General features: G+C 48.0%; 3 protein-coding genes across 3 annotated transcripts in view; 2 read left to right on the forward strand and 1 right to left on the reverse strand.

The window, feature by feature from the left end:
- LOC114444601 (scavenger receptor cysteine-rich type 1 protein M130-like) overlaps positions 1-21099 on the forward strand; it is a 902860-nt gene that overhangs the window by 381506 nt on the left and 500255 nt on the right. The window lies entirely within an intron of this gene.
- Positions 1671-4273, reverse strand: LOC114444633 (ras-related protein ORAB-1-like). Its single transcript, XM_028419363.1, has 6 exons — positions 4135-4273; positions 3338-3410; positions 3165-3260; positions 2985-3080; positions 2778-2909; positions 1671-2141 (listed from the first exon to the last, which is right to left on the reverse strand). The coding sequence occupies exons 1-6, from the start codon at positions 4146-4148 to the stop codon at positions 1911-1913; spliced, it is 642 nt and encodes a 213-aa protein (XP_028275164.1). The 5' UTR covers positions 4149-4273; the 3' UTR covers positions 1671-1910.
- Positions 19030-21063, forward strand: LOC114444618 (mRNA decay activator protein ZFP36L1). The gene is made up of 2 exons (XM_028419343.1): positions 19030-19252; positions 19690-21063. Exons 1-2 carry the CDS (start codon positions 19199-19201, stop codon positions 20881-20883), a joined length of 1248 nt encoding a protein of 415 aa, XP_028275144.1. The 5' UTR covers positions 19030-19198; the 3' UTR covers positions 20884-21063.

Below are 21099 nucleotides of genomic sequence, written 5' to 3' on the forward strand. Positions count from 1 at the left end.
CAGTGAACAGAGCGTCACGGAGAACGCCACCGAGGCAGCGGCTGGTCCTGAGCAGGAGGGAGGCATGTCCCCGGATACCGACAGTGCGACGTCTCAGAGCATCGACAAGCCCACCAAAGATATTGTAGGATAACACTAAAGAATGTGATATCCTGACCCACTAACCCCCCCCTGCAGGTGTCTGTCCTGGTGCTGAAGGTGCAGTCGGTGTGTGCTGGCATGGAGGTAGTGGGCTACAGCAAGGCCGTGGCTTTGGAGGTGGGCCAGGTCACACACAGCCAGCTGGGCAATGTCAGCCTCAGGCAGTACCTGAGCAACCACAGCCTGGGTAAGAAGTCTGCGTGCTGGACTGAGCACGGTTTATGTGAGCGCTGACGTGACGTATTTGTGTTTTTGTGCATGGTTCCAAGTTTGGACTCACATGTGTAATATTGATTTCTGGAAATGTTCTTTCGAAATATTGTCACATCACGACAAACAGGGAGAGAGAGAGGGAGAGAGGGGGAGGAGAGAGAGAGAGCAGAGAGAGGGAGAGGAGAGAGGGAGGGAGAGAGAGAGAGAGAGAGAGAGAGAGAGGAGAGAGAGAGAGCAGAGGGAGGGAGAGAGAGAGAGAAAGAGGAGAGAGAGAGAGCAGAGGGAGAGAGAGAGAGAGAGGAGAGAGGGGGAGGGAGCGAGAGGGAGAGAGAGAGGAGAGAGGGGGAGGGAGCGAGAGGGGGAGAGAGAGAGGGAGAGAGAGAGGAGAGAGAGAGAGAGGAAGAGAGCGGACAGACCTCAGCTCATTGAGAGGATGTGGACAGCAGTGATTGTTATGTTCTGTGTTATTTAAATGTTACTTATTAAATTGTATATTAAATTGTTCTTGTCTCTGTGTTCTTAAACTCTTCTAACCTTGTTACATTATGTTTCGTTACCTATTTATCATTTAAGTAAACTTTTGAACAACTTTTCAGTGACCACAGTAAATCATTTATTGTTCTGTTATGTACATTTACAAAGACACAGTTTGAACATTTCTAACTATTTACCAGTGGGCATTATGAAAATGTACAGTTTATTATTTATAAAAGATCAGCAGAAAATACTATTTACAAAGAACATATATATAAATCCTCCGGAGGATCCTCAGGAGGACGCGGCCTCCCGAGACAGCGCAGGCTGCGTCCTCCGAAGGATGCAGACCCTGAATTGGAACACAGCTTTTAAGTAACTAATTCGAAACCTGTATCAGTGGTATGCTGCCACCTGGTGTCAATACACAGACAGTACCTGTTAGTATTCTGTTTTCTCCAGAAAAATCAGAAGAGGATTACAACCACTGTGAGAAATGTCAGTTCTGATTTGAACCTGAGAATTCAAAAACAAAGGCTGAACTGACGTTTTTACAGCAGCTGTGATCCTCCGGATGTCACAGACAGACAGGCGGAGCAGGTGAAATCTTCCTTCATTTGATTGTTGTGTGAAGCTGAGGAGTCCTCCTCCTCCCAGACTGATTTGAATCCTTCTTGTTTTGTGGCTGCGCACCAAGAAACACACAAAGTGCTGACATATTTACACATTTATATCAGACCTGCTTATATATTTCAGGACGTCTCTATCGTCAACGTTCTTTATTGACATAAAACAACAAGCAAAACACAACAACAATAACCAGGTAAACACAACGTGATCCTTGCAGCAGCGTACTGACTCAGTGACTGATCCTTTATATTTAGGACCCGTGTTTGTCCATGTGGCTGCATTGTTAATATTTTTCTGTATTTCATCCAAAAGTACCAAGCTCAAAAATATATTAGGTCAAAGCTAAAAACCTTTCTGTATGTTTTTACAGTAGATGTCATAAGTGTGTGTGAAACACACACAGACAGTCCTGGAGTGAGGCAGCTGGATGTGTGTTCACAGCTCTTTCCCTCTCAGCAGCAGTTGCTGGCCTCCTGCGTCTGTTTTTCCCCACCCAGCCACACGGGGGCGCTGTTGATCTTGGAGCTCTGGGCTCTGGAGTCTGTGGACTCGCTCTGCATCCCTCCCTCGCTGGCCAGGCGTTTGTGTATCTCAGAGGCCATGGTGAGGAAGGCCCTCTCCACGTTGTCAGAGCTCTTAGCGCTGGTCTCCATGAAGGGGATCTTCAGGGACGAGGCCAGCTCCTGGAGTGGGTGGGGGGTGCAATGAAAACCATCACAAACACCCACTAATCTGCACATCAAACATTTGAGGTTCTGAGCTTTGAAAACTGTACGTCAGAGTGAGGCAGCAGCAGTAAAATGTGCTCGAAGTGAGCGTGTTGTGAAAATGAATCCACTCCTACATTATTGATGAGTCGACATGTAAGCCATTTTAACCCTGTAGCTGCTTTATATTCTGCTGGGTGTTCCAGAGATGGATCATCATTCATGAGTTTATATTAAGAACGACGATCTGCAGACAGCAGATAAACATGCAGGACTAATGACCCACTGACGATTAAACTGGTATGGACTGTATATAAAGACTACTCAGAAACCTACTGATGCTCCATCTGCAGGTCTATACAGTCCATGGATGTCACCCACCTGTAGGCTGTGTGAATGACATCATCAGGGCAAGATGGCAGCTCCACCGGCTGCCTTATTTGGCTTCTACAATAGGAGGAAGTTGTGATGCTCCTCCATCCATTATATATCGTCTAAACTTAGCATTAGCATTAGCATGTCAACACACTGATGTTTAACTGCTGCTGCAGCGCTTCCACCTGAACATTAGAGGGAGGCTCAGATAAGTGTGTGTGTGTGTGTGTGTGTTACCTGAGCAGTGGCAGCATCCACCACTTTCTTACTAACGAGGTCAGACTTGTTTCCCACCAGAAGTCTGGAGACGTTCTCACAGGCGTAGCGGTCTATTTCATCCAACCACTGCTTCACATTGTTAAAGGACTCCTGAGGAGAAACAGCGGGGTGGGTTAATGTTTAACCCTGCTTCTTTCATGCTGGTGGACAAAACCCCACGCTGACCTGCTCTGTGACGTCGTACACTATGATGATACCGTGAGCCCCCCTGTAGTAGCTGGAGGTGATGGTTCGAAACCTCTCTTGACCTGCGGTGTCCCACTGAGGGAGCAACATGACAGCATTTCAAAATTAGAGCCCCACTCCTCCCGACCATCCCAGCATCTCTGATAAGCCGGCTCTTACGATCTGCAGCTTCACAGTCTTCCCGTCCATGACGATGGTCCTGATCTTGAAGTCCACTCCGATGGTGGAGATGTAGCTCTCAGTGTAGGTGTCGTCCTGCACACAAGTGTGAGAAGTGTTACAAACTGGAACTGTGTGTGTTTGTGTGATGATGTGTGATGATGCAAACTTACCGCGAAGCGAAGCAGCAGGCATGACTTTCCAACTCCAGAGTCACCGATGAGGAGGAGTTTAAACAAGTAGTCACTGGAAAAGGCAAAGGTTTACACCCAGAACATGATGTCAGATTATTCATTTCGATTTCTCGTGTTTTCATCCTGTCAAACACTGCAGGTCCCCCAGCAGCCTCTCAGATGCCCAGCTTCCTGTTTCCTGACTGCTCATCCTCTCCAGCTCCACCTGTCTGGCAAAAGCTGAAGCCTCGAACACAGACTCACAGATGGTTTTTGTCCATATTTATTTATAGTCTGGGGTTTTAGCTGTGAGCCACGGTTGTATCATTTTGGTCATCCTGTCATCGCTGACTCTTGTGGAGTCTACATGGCCCTCACCCAAAAGGACCTGCTCCTTTTTTTGACCTTTAAACTAAAAACAGTCCTCAGATGTCCTCAGCATCTGGTACTCAGCACCTGTTTTGTTGTTGTTGTAGTAGTGGGAGGAGTCTCTCAGTCCCTCTCTCTCTCTCTCTCTCTTTAGTTCCAGAGACTACAGTACCCATCAGCCACTGGGGCCTAGTGATCTAACGTTTACCTATGGAGGCATCGAAGCTGTTTTCTTCTGTTACCATAGAAACCTATAAAATCCCCTTGGAGTGGCCTGATTCTACAACATATATGCTTCAGGATGTAAACCTCACCGAGCAGCCTGCCAGCTGGACCCAACCAGCAGAAACAAAAGTCCAGAGACGGGACCAGGTCTTAACCCCCCCCTCCCCTCACACGAGGTACAGAGTAACACAAACAGCACTTACTATTCAGGGTTCATGGTCGCTGAGGTCGCTCCAGGTGACACAAGACAAACTCAGAAATCCCTGAAGACAGATAATCTGTGAGCGTGTGATGCTGCTCTGCTCCGGGTGAGTCTGTGGAGGGCAGAATAAGCCGGAACGGCCGACCTCACAGGCTGACTGATGAGCTGACTGCTTCGGACGCATTATTTATTAATAAAGAGCAGCTCATGTTACACTGAGAACAGCACCTGAAGCCAACACACACACACAGACAGACACACACACACACAGACAGACACACACACACACACACACACCTCACTGAACACTTTATATGCAGCTGTCCTTTAACTGTGCTGTTCTCTGTTTGATGAAGACTCCATGCTGAAGAGACTTTTATGTTGTTACAGAACGCTGAGATGACATCACCTCAGGCTGATGGATCAGCTGCGCGTCACACGTCACTGCAGCTCAGCAACAGACGAGCAGGAGGGCGCTCCACTGACACCAAGACTACAAATACCATGTCAGCAGCCCGCGACAGGACTGGGTCTGTAACACTCAGAAAGTCTGAATTTAGACCCTAACAGGTCAGAAATTGGAGAAAAAGTTTTAAAATATATTATAAATTGATCAAACTGTAGATGCTCCTTTTTCCAAATCAGAGATTAAAGTTGGAATTCTGAATATTTACTCCAAAAAAAATAAGAAAAGAAAAAAAACCTGACAAAATAAAGTAAAACATTTCAAGTTTATTGTGGGATTTCTCTTCTGACTCCTGAATGCGACCCTCCCCCTGGTCACGGGAGTGAGCAGAGAGCAGGGCATTATGGGATACATGGCGGCCGAGCAGCTGTGAAGGGGTCAGGGGTCAGAAGGCCTGACGACGGCCTGTTGCCGGGACAGAGGCGGTGGCGCAGTGGTTGCTATGGCAGAAGCAGGCTTTGTGGGTGCTCCCGATGGAGCAGTGAGGTGGGAAAACTGGGGGAAGGGACCCGAGAGAGGGAGGAGAGATAAAAAGGAGAAAGGCATTAACAAAGAGAGACAGAGGGTGAGAAAGCGAGGGGAAGGGTGGGAACGTGAGGAAGAAAGAGACGGAGAAAATGAGCAGCACAAAATAAAAACTGCGCAGCGTGGACGCTCGTTTGACTCCAGAAGGCTGGATCCTAACACAGTGTGTCTGTTAGTGGGTGTTTAATGTGAGGAACTGTGATGATGATGATGATGATGATGATGATGATGATGATGATGATGATGATGATGATGATGAGTGGACTTTTAACACACACACTGGACCAACAGAGCACTTTTACTGCAGGTGTAGTTCCTTTTCAGGCATTGATCACACCATGGAAGGCCTGGAGGCTAAAACTGACCCTGTCATTGAATAATAATAAGAAACAGTGAATGGTCTTTACAACATCGAACAAACGAGCAGGTGAAAAACACTCCCATCAGGGACGGATTATGAGTCAATGGGTAGAGGGCCCCATCAGGCCAGGTATCAGGAGTAAATAACATTATCCATGGTATGTGATCGAGGGCCTGTTAAGACGTGTAGACAGATCACATGTTATTTGATCGAGGGCCCATTCAGGTATCAAGGGTGAAGAACATAACCAGTGTTGTTTGGCTACATCATATCAGGATGGATAACATAGTAGCAAAGTAGCAAAGAGGCTTGGACTGCAGGGCCCCCTGAGTCCTCTGGCTGCCTGGGTCTGTGCCTGTGCCTGGGTCTGTGCCTGGGTCTGGGCCTGGGTCTGAGCCTGGGTCTGTGCCTGGGCCTGGGTCTGAGCCTGGGTCTGGGCCTGGGTCTGAGCCTGGGTCTGTGCCTGGGTCTGTGCCTGGGTCTGGGCCTGGGTCTGGGCCTGGGTCTGAGCCTGGGTCTGTGCCTGGGCCTGGGTCTGAGCCTGGGTCTGGGCCTGGGTCTGAGCCTGGGTCTGGGCCTGGTAGAGCCTGCCGGGACTCCTCTGGCCCTCCTGATGGGGACTTTGTTACTGCATGTCCAACATGAGACAGATGTGAGAATGCATGGACAGTCTGTAAACCTATGCTAATGCTAACTGAGCAGGTTTTTGGCTAACTTATTAGGTTTTTACCTGCTGTCAACCCTCAGAAGTCTTTCACATGTGTCCCCAGAAACACACTCAGCCGTGAAACAGACCTGATGAGCTGTTGTCCACACAAACACAGAGCAGTCTCTGATTTGGAGCCACCTACAAGTGGCCGTTTGAGGAACTGCAGGTTTTTCCACTCAGCTGTGAAGTTTTTATTAATTTGCTGAAATAAGCGGCAGTGACTTCTTATGATGATGCACAGTTTATTCAGTCCTAGTCACACTGCTCCTCAGTGTGAGAGTGTGTTCAGCAGCAGATGTGTGTGCGCTCTGTGTGTGTGTGCGCTCTGTGTGTGTGTGCGCTCTGTGTGTGTGTGTGTATGCGCTCCGTGCTCTGTGTGTGTGTGTGTGTGTACACTCTGTGTGTGTGTGTGTGCAGGCCAGTGGCTGGAGTTAAACTGGTCATTGTTCTATCAGTGTGTGTCCCAGGAGACCCGAGGGAGCGGGGATAAATAGGTGCTTTTCACTATTCAGCCTGATTTTAGCACCACGATCCCTGGCTCCTGTGTGTGTTTGTTTGTTAGCCTGTGTGTGTGTGTGTGTGTGTGTGTGTGTGTCTGCCTTTGAATTCATGGGTGAAGAAGATGAAAAACGTGAAGCAGATTTTGGTCAGAGGGAGGAAGAGTTCTGATCTGTGTGTGTTTGTCACAGTGTTGTTGTATTGGTTGAAGATTTATGATGTTCCTTTTTCCAGTGTGTGTGTGTGTGTGTGTGTGTGTGTGTGTGGGGGGGGGGGGTGTTATGCAGGGACAGCCCTGAGGCCAATTGGGTGACAGATAATTAACCTCATTGAAACAGAACATTGAATGAAGGCTTTTAGTAGCGAAACTCTGCACCAACCTCTGTGTCCTCATGCAGAGCCGCCTCCTCAAAGTTACGTTATCTTTGCACCAGTGTGTGTGTGTGTGTGTGTACACACTCAGAACCTTTCATTGTAATCAAGGAGCTTTAAATGTAGGATGCCAGTCAGAGCATCATCCATCCTCCCACCTCTGATCTGACCATATGAGCTAAGTCTTTGAAATGATCTGAAAGCTAAAGCAGCTGCAGTTTCTGCCTTCTGTGATATTTAACCCCTTAGTGAATGTATTCTACTTTATTTGAGGTGAATAAGCAAACAAAGGGTGGACAGTCTGTAATGACCTGCCCAGAGGCTCTGACAGTCCTGTAATCTGTATAATCTGATGACTCACACACATCGTGGACACACTCAGAGTGTGCATCGTCACTTCCTCTGCTAAATTAATTAAACAAAACAAAACCCATGAGGCAGATTTTATGCTGGACTTTCCCTGCACACATGGAAAGTCCAGTCCTCCAGTCCTCCGCCGCTGTCACTGCAGCCGCAACACAAAGACAAAGACTCACAACCATCCAGTGAGGCTCGGGGAACCTCCTCCACACATCTGGGGCAGTGTGGAGGCTCCGCTGTGTGCGCTGGTGCGATGCAGGAACCATCAGTGACAGTGCAGATGACCTTTGACCCTGTGGCTATGACATCACAGCTTATTTAGGCACCAGGCAGCAACAAAACTGACAAATAATTTTTATTTTTATTAAATGCAGTTTTCATATTGCATTCTTACTTTATTAGAAATATTTTTTATTATTTTGAGGCTCTGAACCAAATAAGATTTATTATAATTAGTCTTATAAATCAATAAGAAGTCATGTTACATAATGTAATTATGGAGGAAACATTACACAATAAGATGATATATGAAGCTAACGTCACATTCTCCCTCCTCTTACAGCTGCGTCTCTGCTTAAATCCATCATGGAGGGCAGAGCATGTGTCTCTGCTCACTCTGAAGCTCTGGAGAGGAAAGAATCTCAAAGGGTTAAATAAATGTTTCCTGCAGGTTTCTGTGTTTCCTCCTCACTCTTTATTTCTGTCTGCTGATGTGTATCGCTCTGCTCGTCTTCCTCCCTGTCTCTGTCTCTCTCTGTCTCTCTCCTTCGCTCTTTCTGTGACAGCTGGTCCTCAGTTTTCCCGCCAACCGACCAGCTGTCCATGTAAGCCAGAGGTATCAGAGCAGTGTGTGTGTGTGTGTGTGTGTGTGTGTGTGTTAGCAGACAGTTCCTATCTGTCAGTTTCTATATCTGTCTGTCCTTCACACAGGAAGCAACATGACACTCAATAAAAGACCCTTCACTTCAGCTACTGCAGGAGAGAATAAATACACAATGAAGACACACACACACACACACACACACTCCGCAGTGTTAAACTGGATTAAATTAAAGGGCTTCATCATGCCTACAGCTGCTCATTGTTGCATTCATATTGTGTCCTGTGCCGTTGTCAGTCAGCACCTCAGCTGTGTCTGTGTGGTGTTTAAGGAGCGACAACACAAACAGCTTCAGTGTTACTGATATGTATTGATCCCCGGCGGTGTGTGAGTGCATCAAATGGTGCACATATTTAGCCCCTTTCACACACGCAGTGCACGAGACCACTTTGAGTGACGGATGCAAACATCCTGCCTCAGCTTCACTCGTGCTCCACCTCTTTGCCTGTATTTGGAGTTTAGGTGGACTGTGATGGTCTCAACATAATGAGCTTCAAGCAGCTCTTCAGAAAGCTGTAGGTGACGTCACAGACGCACTTTATATGGTTATATACAGTCTATATCCTCCCTGAGAGGACCTGCAGGTCACATTGAGCAGCTAATCGTTCCTGGTAGCCACACCGCATGTTGTTGATGTTTTGGGCAGATAGGCGCATCATCCTCCTGCCTCCTCTTCCCGCCACAGACACAGCCAGCCCATGAGAGGAGAGGACTGTCTCAGACAGCTTTTAAAGGTGCAAAGAAACAGAAACAAACACAACGTTGTGTAAGAACTGCAGCTCTCTGAACATCGAGCGAATTTAAAGAAAAAAACGCGACCCTGAAATCGACTCACACAGGAACACACAGTCAACAGTTAACCACATCCACAGATCCGGCTGTATGTTCTAACTGACGGCAGCTGTGTTCGTTAACCCCTCATCGCTCACACATTACCACACAGCAAACCACACACACACACACTGTAAGCCTCGTAACACTCGTTGTGTCTCGTTAACTGCTCAGATTATCAATGTGAAGCAATGGATGTGGTCAGAGCAGCTCACAGGCTTATCAACACCATGGGACGCACACACACACACACCCTGGTGTGTTACTGGTTCATGTCAGTGGAGCATATAAAAAAACTCATTCACACACGGACACAGGATGGTGTGTGTGTGTGTGTGTTTGTTTTTATGTCTGCTATCGAGTGTACCAGCCAGACCACCCCCGTAACACACACACACACACACACACACACACATATCTTCCTGTAGTAATTATGTCACTGTGTGTTGGGTCTGCAGACATGTTGACAGGAGACGCGTGTAGTTGCAAACACACACACACACAGTGTGTGAGGTGTGTTTTCTCAGCCGCCATCACGTCCAGACAGACAATAAAACAGTAACACTGCTGCACTTGTTGTCTGTTAATGGGGTCGGTGTGGAAAACAAACTGGGAACAATGGGAATGGAAGCAGAGCGGCTCAGTGTGTAGAGTAGGAAAAGAGGCCATGAATTCCAAAGAGCATCCATGTTTGTTATGGTAATGATCCTTTAGATACGGACACATCCATAAACACACATTTCTCCAGCGTGTGGCTGATGATGCACAGTAAACAAACAGAGGAGGACTCAGGTCAGGTCATAACAGGTCAGTTATTAACGCCATTAACCAGGAAATTCAACAAAACAACAGGTTAACCAACAAATCCACATCAGCACGGTCTTTATGGATGAAGCTGCAACTCAGGATACATTAATATAAGTCCATCCATCCGTTATCGTCCGCTCATCCAGCATCAGGTCAGCAGACCTCCGTCCGTCTCCTCCAGGAGGATACCGAGGCGTCCGCGGGCCAGCTGAGAAATATGATCCCTCCCTCTCAGATTCTGTCCCGTGGCCTCCTCTTGGTCGGACTTGTTCTGCAGGGAGGTGCCCAGGAAGCATACCGACCACGCGCCTGACCTCCTCAGCCGGCTCCTCTTGACGCCTGCGTTGAATCACAGGTGGGTGTTTACATACAGCACCCTCCATGCCTACAGGCCCCCGCCTCAGCTCCACATGTGCTCCACCTCAAGGTAAAATTAAACATATTTTAGAAAAAAAAAACATTTCAGTTGCCATGGTGATAAGCTCTGCCTCATGCAGGCAGCAGAGTCGGCTCGATTTCCCTCCTTATTTTAGTTTCTTGCTTTTTGAGAATGATTTCCTGTTTTATTTTGAAAGTCTCTCTCTGTCTGATGTACTTCCTCTTGTGTTTGATTACCTGCCTTGATTGTTGTCACCTGTGTTGACCCGTCTGTCTTTCAGTCCTGAGCTCGCAGTCGTGGTCAGGTCATCGCTGTCTTCGCCGTCCTGCCTCTTACTGTGGTCCTCCAGTCAAGTTTTCATCGTTCGTTTGGTTTCTCTGTAGTTTGTAGTTTGGTTCGTTAGTCTTCAGAGGTTTGTTTGTCCTCTTGTTGAAAGTTTCTTGTTTTGTTGGACATTTCTGTTTGTTGTTGTGTTTTTGTTTTGTGAGTCTTTAAAACGTAACATTACCACTAACCTGTCGGGCTGTGCATGTGATCACAGCGGCTGAGTGGAGGACTGATGTTGTTTAAAAATATGAAAGAGCCTGTTGACCTCTTATCACACTGCTGCATTCCTGTGATACCAGCGCCGGTCCTGCTTCATGATTCTGTCACACAGGCTCTGATTGTGTTTTTATTGTCATGTTTAGACCTCTGATGGGATGCAGAGAGTTCTGAGCTCCAGCTCCACATGCTGCTGCTGCTGGTGTTTCCCCCTCAGCTCCGTTCTGAATGTGTAAAATAAGCCTCATTATGATTAGCATGTACGGCCCGGTTCATCAAATCAAATTAAATGTCCTGCTGGAGGGAAAGTCCAACAGCGGGGACTTCCAAGACTCTGAACAGCATCGCATTCACGACAGAGCGGGTGTGTGTCTGTGTGTGTGTGTGTGTGTGTGTGTGTGTCTGTGTGTGATTGACACACAGTGATAGAAGCTCTCTGGATTCACCATGTTTGTTTACAGGTGTGTTGATGCCGCAGACCTCACTGCTCCTGTCTGTCTGTCCAGACTGCATGATGTAATTCAACACAAAAGAGCTTCAACCCCAACAGCTGAGGCCAAGTGGTGCGCGCACACACGGACACACACACACACACACACACACAGACACAGACACACACTCTCTCTCTCCTGTTAAAACAACACAGCAGCAGCTGCTGCTGAGGAGACTGTGCTCTTTTACTACCAAACAACACCTCTCTGACCTGTGTGTGTGTGTGTGTGTGTGCGTGCGTGCATGCACGTATTACTTCACACTCAGCCTGTCTGGAATAAACAAGGTCCAGTCTGTCTCACACACACACCAGTTGTGGCAGTTGACAGTTTGGCTTTGGAGGGGTGTGTGTGTGTCTGTGTGTGTGTGTGTGTGCGTATGAGAGAGAGAGCCAGACATTTGTCCTCAGAGACATTTGTTGTGAACATTTGAACATCATCAGTGTGTTCCATGTTTTCTCTGCATTTGTTTGCATTTGGTCAGGTGACCATTTGCACACACACACACACACACACACACACACACACACACACACACACACACACACACACACACACACACACACACAGATGATGTCATGCAAGAGAAAGTTTTTTTTCCAGCTTTTATCCAATGAGCCATAAAGTGTCTTTAAAAATGAAACTTCTGGCAAACAGGAAGTGAACGTTCGGTTTCTGTCCATAGATGTGTGTTCATGGCAGGACTGCTGGTTTAATGAATATGTTGTATAAGGGACAGTTTAAGGTCTGACTGATCTGAGGACTGATCCATGGCTGCTGCTCACAGAAGGAATGAATGGTTGGTCATTCTTATCAGGAAGTGTTCCTAAATCCAACATGTGTGTCAGAAGTGTGACGACATGAAGGAACAGAACCGTCGACCTGCAGCGGTGGCGCATCTCTCCAATATGACGCTGGTGTTGTTGTTATAGCAGTTTACATTAAAGTGTGATGTAAATACTGTGAGTCTGAGCCAGGTGCAGAGACATTACCGAGAAGTCCAGACCTCTGCAGACCTGTGGGGATCTGTGAGGACCTGTGGGGAGCTGTGAGGACCTCTGCAGACCTGTGAGGACCTGTGGGGATCTGTGAGGACCTCTGCAGACCTGTGAGGACCTGTGGAGACCTCTGCAGACCTGTGAGGACCTGTGAGGACCTCTGCAGACCTGTGAGGACCTGTGAGGACCTGTGGGGACCTCTGCAGACCTGTGAGGACCTGTGGGGACATGTGGGGACCTCTGCAGACCTGTGAGGACCTGTGGGGACCTGTGGGGACCTCTGCAGACCTGTGAGGACCTGTGAGGACCTGTGGGGACCTCTGCAGACCTGTGAGGACCTGTGGGGACCTGTGTGCACACACAGTTTCTTTAAATCATTAAAATAAACACAATGAGCCTCTGAATGTGATGCCACAGTTTTATTCCTCATGCTGTAACAAACACACTGTGAGTCATCTTCAGAGAGGGACATAATCTTTTTATTGTTGTCCGAGTGTAAATAGGATTCCACAGATTCCCCGTCTGTCTGCTCTTTAAGGAGATTTCCAGCCGATGTGATAAAATAATGTATGGATTATGCTCCCAGCATTGTGATGAAAGGAAGTCTTTATTACCCAGATGCCCAGAGGCCTCGCTGGACACTCTGCTGTTGCATCATAGTGAGCAGCTGGCACCAAATGGCCCAAGTGTGTGTGTGTGTGTGTGTGTGTGTGTGTGTGTGTGACACGTTGCCAGATTCCAGGAAACAGGAAGCTGAGTGGCGGGAAAATTACAGCAGCAGGGGGTCCGGTCTTTTGTCAAAACATAATCCAGTGGACGCTCTTAACACTCTGTTCCCCCCCATCACCTCCCAACCCCCCCAAACACACACACACACACACACACATATATATACGTACACACACACACAGACGCTGGCTTTCTTTCTTTGGACATGACATTCTTTCAGGAAGCAGGACCAGCTGCTGTTTCCCTCCTCAAGATTGAGCTGAGGAGGGGAAGTCGGGGATTCCTTGTTGAGGAAGAAAGAGAGAGTGCTGGATGAAAGGAGGCTGTGATGGCTGTGTGTGTGTGTAGGCAGGGTGGGGGTCAAGTGCAGTTGGTCAATTGAAAGGATTTAAGAAGCCATACAGCCCAGAGGAGGATCAGAGGGGCGGAACAGAGAAAGCATGGAGGACATGCATGTTTTTCTGCAGCAGAGGACAATCTGTTTGAGCCGCTCTCCGCTCCACAGCCACGCTCTGCCTCCATAAGCATGAGACAGAGTCTGTGTATATTTTTGTGACAGAACAGAAAGTGACGCGTCCTCACACAGACCTGAGCCCCGACAGGTCCCTGCTCAGTGATTTATCCACCTCTGTATAACAGCCACCAACAGCCGCGGGTCGCCGTTCATCCTCAGCTTCGTTTCTCCTCTCCTGTCCCCATTAATCTCTGCGTGTGTTCTCACTTTAATCAGACGTTTCAAACTGTTTTGCTGCTATCAGGCCTGCAAATATTTCCTGGCACCTAAAAAAGCTGACCCATAAATCAGCAGCTTAAAAGCAGCCAGAGTTCCTGTGTGCTTTATTAGCACAAACCTCCCTGACTGCAGGGACGTTAGAGAGGAGACCAGGCCTCAAAGCTACCTGTGCCAACTTCAGGAAGTGACCACTGATATGTCAGCTTATCAAGTTCCCTGCATCACCTTCTCATCAGTATTAATTCTATTTATTCACACAGGGTCAAAGGTCAGAGTCTGGTTTGATCAACAAATGCTAACTCTGTCACAGATTGGTTTATTGGTTACCAACAATATAGGAGAACCTTCTGTGACATCACCAACAGGTTTCTGAGGAGCCTCCAACCATGGCGCGGTGCCAGTCTGCCTGAAATCCTGGTTAGTCCAAATTCAGCCAAACAGGTCCAGAGTAGTGACAGAGGAAGAGGTCAGCAGAACAGTGTTAACTGCTGCAGTGATCTTCATCTACCTCTTCTCCTCCTCCTCCTCCTCCTCTACCCGGCCAGCTATCAGCAGGACAGCTCCCCCATGTGGGTCGGGTCCTGCTCATGGTTTCACACTGAGAGAGTGTTGCTCAGAGGGCTGCTTCACTGCTCCTGTACCAGGTGGGAGTTGATCGATACCTGGGACCGCGGTGCAGTCCTATGATCCATGATTTAACCCTTTCACTCTGAGGACAAAAGGCAACATAAACGTGTGAAGACTGTAAACATGGCAGGAATATGAATGAATAAACTCAGTCTGTGACGTTCCAGCACAACAAATGAGCTCAGCAGGTTCCCACAAAAGAGAGAAGTCTCGCAAACAAACAGCTGACGACCGTTCAGATCCTCCCTGAAATGGAAATCACCTCACAGGGCCACCATCCATGACAATGCACCAGGCAGGGAGGAGAGGACGGTGCATGTTAAAAGCATCAATTGTTTCTATTTAGGAAGTAAACAACCCCATCGACGTTACATCTGAGGGGGGCGCGCTCGCAGCAAGCCTCAGAGAGAAGGCCCCACGCTCACAGCTAGCTGGACTGTCCTACAGTGTGCAGGGTTCTGGAGCTGCAACCACAGCTACACCTGCATGTGAGGAGTCTGGCACGTATCTTTAATTTACTCCATCATCCTAACATTCATAACCACTCCCAGTCCACCGGTGCCCTGCGAGGCTCACAGGGAGCCTCAGAGGACGGTTAGATCAGGTCCATGTGCTGGTTTCATCCATAATGCTCCTCTGCTGCGTATATGGGGACATATGGAGGAGGTCCGGGACAATAGAGCTGTTGTCCTGCTGGCCTCAACAAAGAGGCCAAGACAGCTCAGACAGGGGGCTGACAGCCATGCTGTGTGTGTGTGTGTCAGTTATTTAAATGTGAACTCATATTTTTTACATTTAATTTAATCACAAACACACAGTTGTTGTTGTTGTTGTTGTTCAGGCAGCCTGTAAACATGTCAGCCATGTTGACTGACAGATGTTCGTGTCTGTTCTCAACACACTGTGTGCACCATAAAACTTAACAGGCCTGCAGAGTGTTAGCGCCAGCCGCTGTAAACACGCTCCTCCCTCGTCTCCACCCAAACTGACACAGAAAGCCCCGTTCTGAAGTTGATATGAGGATCGACGTGTGGGAATCCCATCAGAACTGTTTATTCTTCCTCTGACAGGATCAATGTCAGACTCTGAGCTTTGCTCTTGTCTGTTCTGTCCACTCTGTGGCACACAGTTACACTATAAAGATCCAGACTCCAACACCCAGAATGCACTGGGCTGGTTACTGATTAGAGGCATTAAAGTGGCGTTAACCTGTGTCAGACAGAGTCTAAGCTGACTAACCTGACTGTGTGTGCGCCTCTCAGTCTCAGTCTTCCTGTTTCTGTCGGGGATCATGGATCAAATGTTTGTGGACGCTGCAGACAGAGACTCCAGCAGCTGTCCCTGCCGGGGACCAGCAGCTCTGCCTTAAGATGTGTGCATGATGCTTTATGAGGGCTGGAAGAGGAGAGATAGTTTTTCCTTTTTTTCAGAATATTTTGCAATCTAAGTTATTACAAGAAAAAGTCAGGAAAGACATGTTCTTTAACATTAAATAAGTTTATAAGAGAAAAAAATAACCTTTGTTAAAGGAATAACTCCCAGATCCTTTAGGGAAAATGTGCATTTTGTACATTAAACTTGTGAATTTCCACTGAACTCAGATTGAGGCTGCATCCCTGCACCGAGCTTTTAGAAAACAACGGGCTGTGAAAAGGTGGCCGTCATGAGAAGCAGGGTGTGTCATTCTAATTTAAAACAGAGGATAACGGCGCACATTAACACAGTGTGTCTGTGATAACTGTAAATGTGTTGCTGATGGTCCTCTGTGATGTGGGAGAATGAAAACACATGAACCAGTTTAATGAGTGTGTGAACCCTCAGGTCTGGAAAAGTCTGGTTTCCTTCACAGTTTGGATGGTTTGTGTGTGACGGTTCGTCATGAGCAGAGCTGAACACACACAGATCTTATCACTGATACAGTTACTGTGCTGTGTGTGTGTGTGTTCAGGGTTGTGGTTTCCTCCTGTGGTCGGCTGCTTTAGTAACAGGCTGTTGTTACGTTGTGCTTTTTTTTTTTTTTTACACTTTAAATGTTTGCATGTTTCTCCACCACATCTCACACACCGTCTTTGTCCTGATCGATCAGGCCGCTGAATCAGTTACTGCTGAGTGTGTGTGTGTGTGTGAGTGTGTGTGTGTGTGTGTTGTGGTCTGGCCGTGACACAGCAACTGAATCTGTTCTTGCGTAACCATTGTAACTGTCTGTGGGTGTGGGGTGTGTGTGTGTGTGTTATTTTGTAGCATATAATTAGGAAGATAGCAAGATTAGGATTAAGATTGACTTTATTAATCCCTGTGGGGTTATTAAATTGTAGTAGCAGCATATAATACATACAATATATACAGGAAACACTCTGACACACACACAGCAGCAGACAAATGAAGGTCAATACACAGTTAATGTAACTGAAAGTGCAGCTGAGAGGATGCTTCAGTTTGAGTGTGTGAGCAGCTCTGACAGAGGAGTAACAGAGTCTGAGGGAATGACTTCCTGAGCCGTCCCTCAGATGAAGCTGCTGCTCAGTTTATTTCAACATGGTCATAGAAATAAACACTTCAGGTCAGGACAGAGTGTGTGTGTGTGTGTTATGTATTTACAGCCAAATGTCAGTTGTGTTAGACTTTGTGTGTTTCATAGCATCCAACATGGCCGATGTGGCGTTTCTTCTTCCTTCTCCAGTGAAACCTGGCTCAGTGTCAGTCCACTGACAGACAGAGGTGTGTTCTCTCTGAAACTGGAACATGAATCCACGTCTGCAGCATGGCCTCTGGTTGATGTGACGTGTGTTGTTCAGTCCTTCACTTTGAGACACCTTTACTGACCTGAGGTAGCATTAAGAAAAAAAACTACGACCCTTTAAAAATGATGATGAGGACATCAGCGCTGAGCCACATGTCAGGGCCGTGACTGGAAATACGTCATGATGGTTCATCTCTGCTTTCAGTGACGTGATTTCTGCCCATGGGGCATCTTCAGCCGGCCTTTGAAGGGCCGGGTGTGGTCAGTCTGACACATTCACACTCTGTTTACACCTGCAGGCACTTTGGAGCTCCCATTCAACACAACGTTGGACAACTCTACAAACAAAGACACACAAGAGGAGGCATAAATCAGCGTTTACGTTTCAATAAAGTTCAACAGGGACTGAACAAATATGTATTTATTACACCCTGAGCCCTGTAAGCTTAAAGACAGGAAACTAAACAGCTGCCCAGTGGTACTCCATGTGCAGTGGTGGAAAGTAACTAAGTATTTGTACTTTGTTACTGTACTTAAGTAAATTTTTATGTATTTCTACTTTACTTAAGTAAAAATAATAGCACATACTTTCTCCTCTGACTCCATGCTGCAGCTGTCCCCTGTCCTTTCTCCTCCACTACATGTCTCCAGTGTCTGTAGTTCCTTGTTCCATGTGATGAACACAGTGCTGGACTGATGTGAGGTCAGACTCTGCATGGAGCTGGTGTCACGCTGCCAGCTGTGTTTCTATAATGAGCCTCAGTCATGATGCCGGTGCTCTGGCTCAGTGAGCTAACTAGTTAGCTGCTGCCTGCTAACACAGGTCCATCCATTAATGTCTGATGAACATGAATCATAACATGAATCTACAGCAGGAACACTGACACAGTAAACATGCTGAATGCCTGTTTGTTATCAGCAGCCTCTCTGTTCACTTGATGCCCACAGCCTGCCTCATGACACACAGACCTGTCCACAGCTGCTTCTGGACTCAACATGGACATTAACTACACATGCTCCATTTTACTTTGATTATTTTAACCTGTTCAGATCCTTTGCAATGGAAATCAATCATATATATTCAGTGTGTGAGTACTTTTACTTTGAATACTTTAAGTACATTTAAAAGTACTTAAGCCTTTTACTTAAGTAGGATTGTTGATGCAGCACTTCTACTTTTACTTGAGTATATATTTTGCTGGGTAATTGTACTTTTACTTAAGTACCAGGCTTCAGTACTTCCTCCACCACTGTCCATGTGTAGTTTGTGTTTTTAATGTGTGTCCAGTCACTCCTGTATAACAGATCAGTATGGAAACACTGACCTCCTCTTATCTCCTCCAGTGTTAAGACTGTGCTGCAGAAAGTACAAATAAAAGCCGTCATTTGTACTTTTTTGGTATTAATTAGTGTTGAATACAAATGTATTTTTAAGAGGTTTGTGTTGTGTGAGGAGCTAGCTGTGTTTTGGACCTGTAGAGCTGGTCATTAGCTCCTCAGCTGTGTTGATCCTGAACAAAGTGAGAGGCCGGCCTGTTTAAAAGAAGAAGAATGCTCCTTTAAGGATTTGTTCATGAATGGGCAGAAAAGTAGCTTCATTCATCCCCCTCCTCCTCTCCTCTCCTTTCTGCGCCCACCCTGCCCCCCAGCACACCATTACAATGCAAGGACCCCATCCCCACCCCACCCCCCAACACACACACACACACACATTAACACACATTAACACACACTCCCTCGCCGCCCTGCCCCCTGACAGCCACAGGCAGGCAGGGGGTGGGTTTCCCCAACTATTTAAGCAGATTCCAGCAGATGGTCAGAGAACTTTTCTCCCGGAGACACGCTGCTGCTTCTCACAGCTCGGCTGTCTGCTTCTTTCTCTCCCCTTCCCTCCTGAAACAAGTTCCAAACCTTCCTCCTGCTCCTCAGACTCAAACTTTAGAAACGAGCCCAGCCTTTCTCCACTGCAGGATCAGACATCCAGCTCCTTCACTCAGCGAGGCCGGTGGAGCCAGCATGCCCTCTGACTTTCTAACACCGTTTCTGGAACTGGACGAGGAGTTCTGCAAGGTAAGAAAGGAGCCTGCTCTCATTTAGCTCCAACTCTTCCTCATGTAATAATATAATTAAGTAAAGTTTATCTTTATTGTTTTAAGTTGATTCGCTGCAGCTTTAATGTTTCGTTTTTTAGCTTTTATTTAGTTTCAGGATCTTTGCACAAAGTTTGTTCTAGTTTGATTTTTGAAATCAGCTTGAGGTGAAGTTTTGTGTTTCATCTGCATTTTAAAATTAGATTTTTTTTATTCAACATGTTTCACACACACAGTGTTGATAAACAGGTGTTATATTGTTTTATTAGCACTTTTACTCCTTCTCCATGATTAAGCGAGCCTGTTTGGCTCCAGCTGCAGCTGCAGAGTCCTCTCAGCCTGGCTCGTCTCGCTCCAGCGCTCCAGGAATGCACAAAGCTAACGTCTTTTCTTCTCCACTCTTCTTTTGTGTGACAGAATTTCCGCGGCCTGGAGGCGACAGATGGCTCGTCCACCAGCCTGCAGCAGCAGCAGCAGCAGCGCAGTCAGAGAGTCCTGGGCTTCCAGCGACGCCACTCTCTCTGCCCCGTCACCCTCCCCAACTCCAAGTTCAACAGCTCAGAGGTGAGCGAGTCAGCCTGCTGGGGCCTCAACATGGCCTCCAGCCTGCAGTGGAGCAGGGAGAGCCAGCTGCCGCGCTCCTCCATCAGCCACATCCCCTTCAGGGTGGACCGCTCCGTCAGCATGATCGAGGGCAACGTCAGCGGCCTGGCAGGCAGGGATGAAAGAACGGTGCTGCTCCCTCCACCCGGCCTCTGCCTTAGCAACACCTCTCTGTCCCCCACTGCCACCTCCACCCCCAGACCTCCTGCACCACCACCACCTCACATCTCTACTCGCTACAAGACGGAGCTCTGCCGCACCTACGAGGAGAGCGGCTCCTGCAAGTACGGGGCCAAGTGTCAGTTCGCTCACGGCCTGGATGAGCTGAGGGGCCTGAGCCGGCACCCCAAGTACAAGACAGAGCCGTGCCGCACGTTCCACACCATAGGCTTCTGTCCGTACGGCGCCCGCTGCCACTTCATCCACAACGCAGATGAGATGCAGCCCGCCAACGGCGCTGCACCACCGCAGAAGCAGAAGATGAGGCCTCCGCTGCTGCGCCACAGCCTCAGCTTCGCCGGCTTCTCCTCCTCTCCTCAGACCTTCCAACCAGTGGAGGAGCTGCAGCCTTCCTCCCTTCTCTTCACCCGGGCCTCCTCCGTGTCCCCACCGCCCTCCTCCACAGGAAGCCCAGAGCTGCTGTCCCCTCTCTTCCCTGAGCCGGGGACGCTGAAGCATTGCCAGTACCCCTTCTCTGGCCTCGGTGACCTGGCCAACGACGACTCAGCTCTGCGCTTCTACGCTGTGACCGACTCCACCACCAGCAGCAGCAGGAGTCCCACCTCAACTTTCACCACCAAAAACCTGCCATACCACCCCCCACAGCAGCTGCCAGCCACCCTGAGCAGCCGCCCCAGCCTCCAGCGCTGCTCGTCAGCTGACTCCCTCTCAGAGGAAGGCTACACATCCTCCTGCTCCATCAGCTCTGCCTCCAGCGGCACAGAGTCACCCAGCTTTGAGGGCAGGCGCCTGCCCATCTTCAGCCGGCTGTCTGTCTCAGACGAGTAGAGAAGGGTTTACTGAGGGGGGGACTGAGTTTAATCAGGGACGGACGGTCTGACTGAATCCAGCCCAGTAAACGTACCTATCTTTGTGCATATTGCATTTCTCATCCAAGCAGTTGTAGCGCTGCTCAGTGTTCGTCCAGTTTTAGCCGACCTTTTGTTTTATTGTAAGCTTTTCCTTTGTGTGAGCCATTGTTACTGCTGTATACTGTTGTATACC

This window comes from Parambassis ranga, chromosome 13, assembly GCF_900634625.1.
Source record: "Parambassis ranga chromosome 13, fParRan2.1, whole genome shotgun sequence".
In the NCBI taxonomy this organism is placed as follows: domain Eukaryota; kingdom Metazoa; phylum Chordata; class Actinopteri; family Ambassidae; genus Parambassis; species Parambassis ranga.

Excerpts from the sequence above, each read along its gene's own strand:
- LOC114444633 (XM_028419363.1), bottom strand. Across the intron at positions 3,261-3,337 it reads GCCTGCTGCTTCGCTTCGCG|GACGACACCTACACTGAGAG; the intron begins GTAAGTTTGCAT and ends ACTTGTGTGCAG. Across the intron at positions 2,910-2,984 it reads TGTACGACGTCACAGAGCAG|GAGTCCTTTAACAATGTGAA; the intron begins GTCAGCGTGGGG and ends GTTTCTCCTCAG.
- LOC114444618 (XM_028419343.1), top strand. The coding sequence starts at position 19,199 with ATGCCCTCTGACTTTCTAACACCGTTTCTGGAACTGGACGAGGAGTTC. Across the intron at positions 19,253-19,689 it reads TGGACGAGGAGTTCTGCAAG|AATTTCCGCGGCCTGGAGGC; the intron begins GTAAGAAAGGAG and ends TTTGTGTGACAG.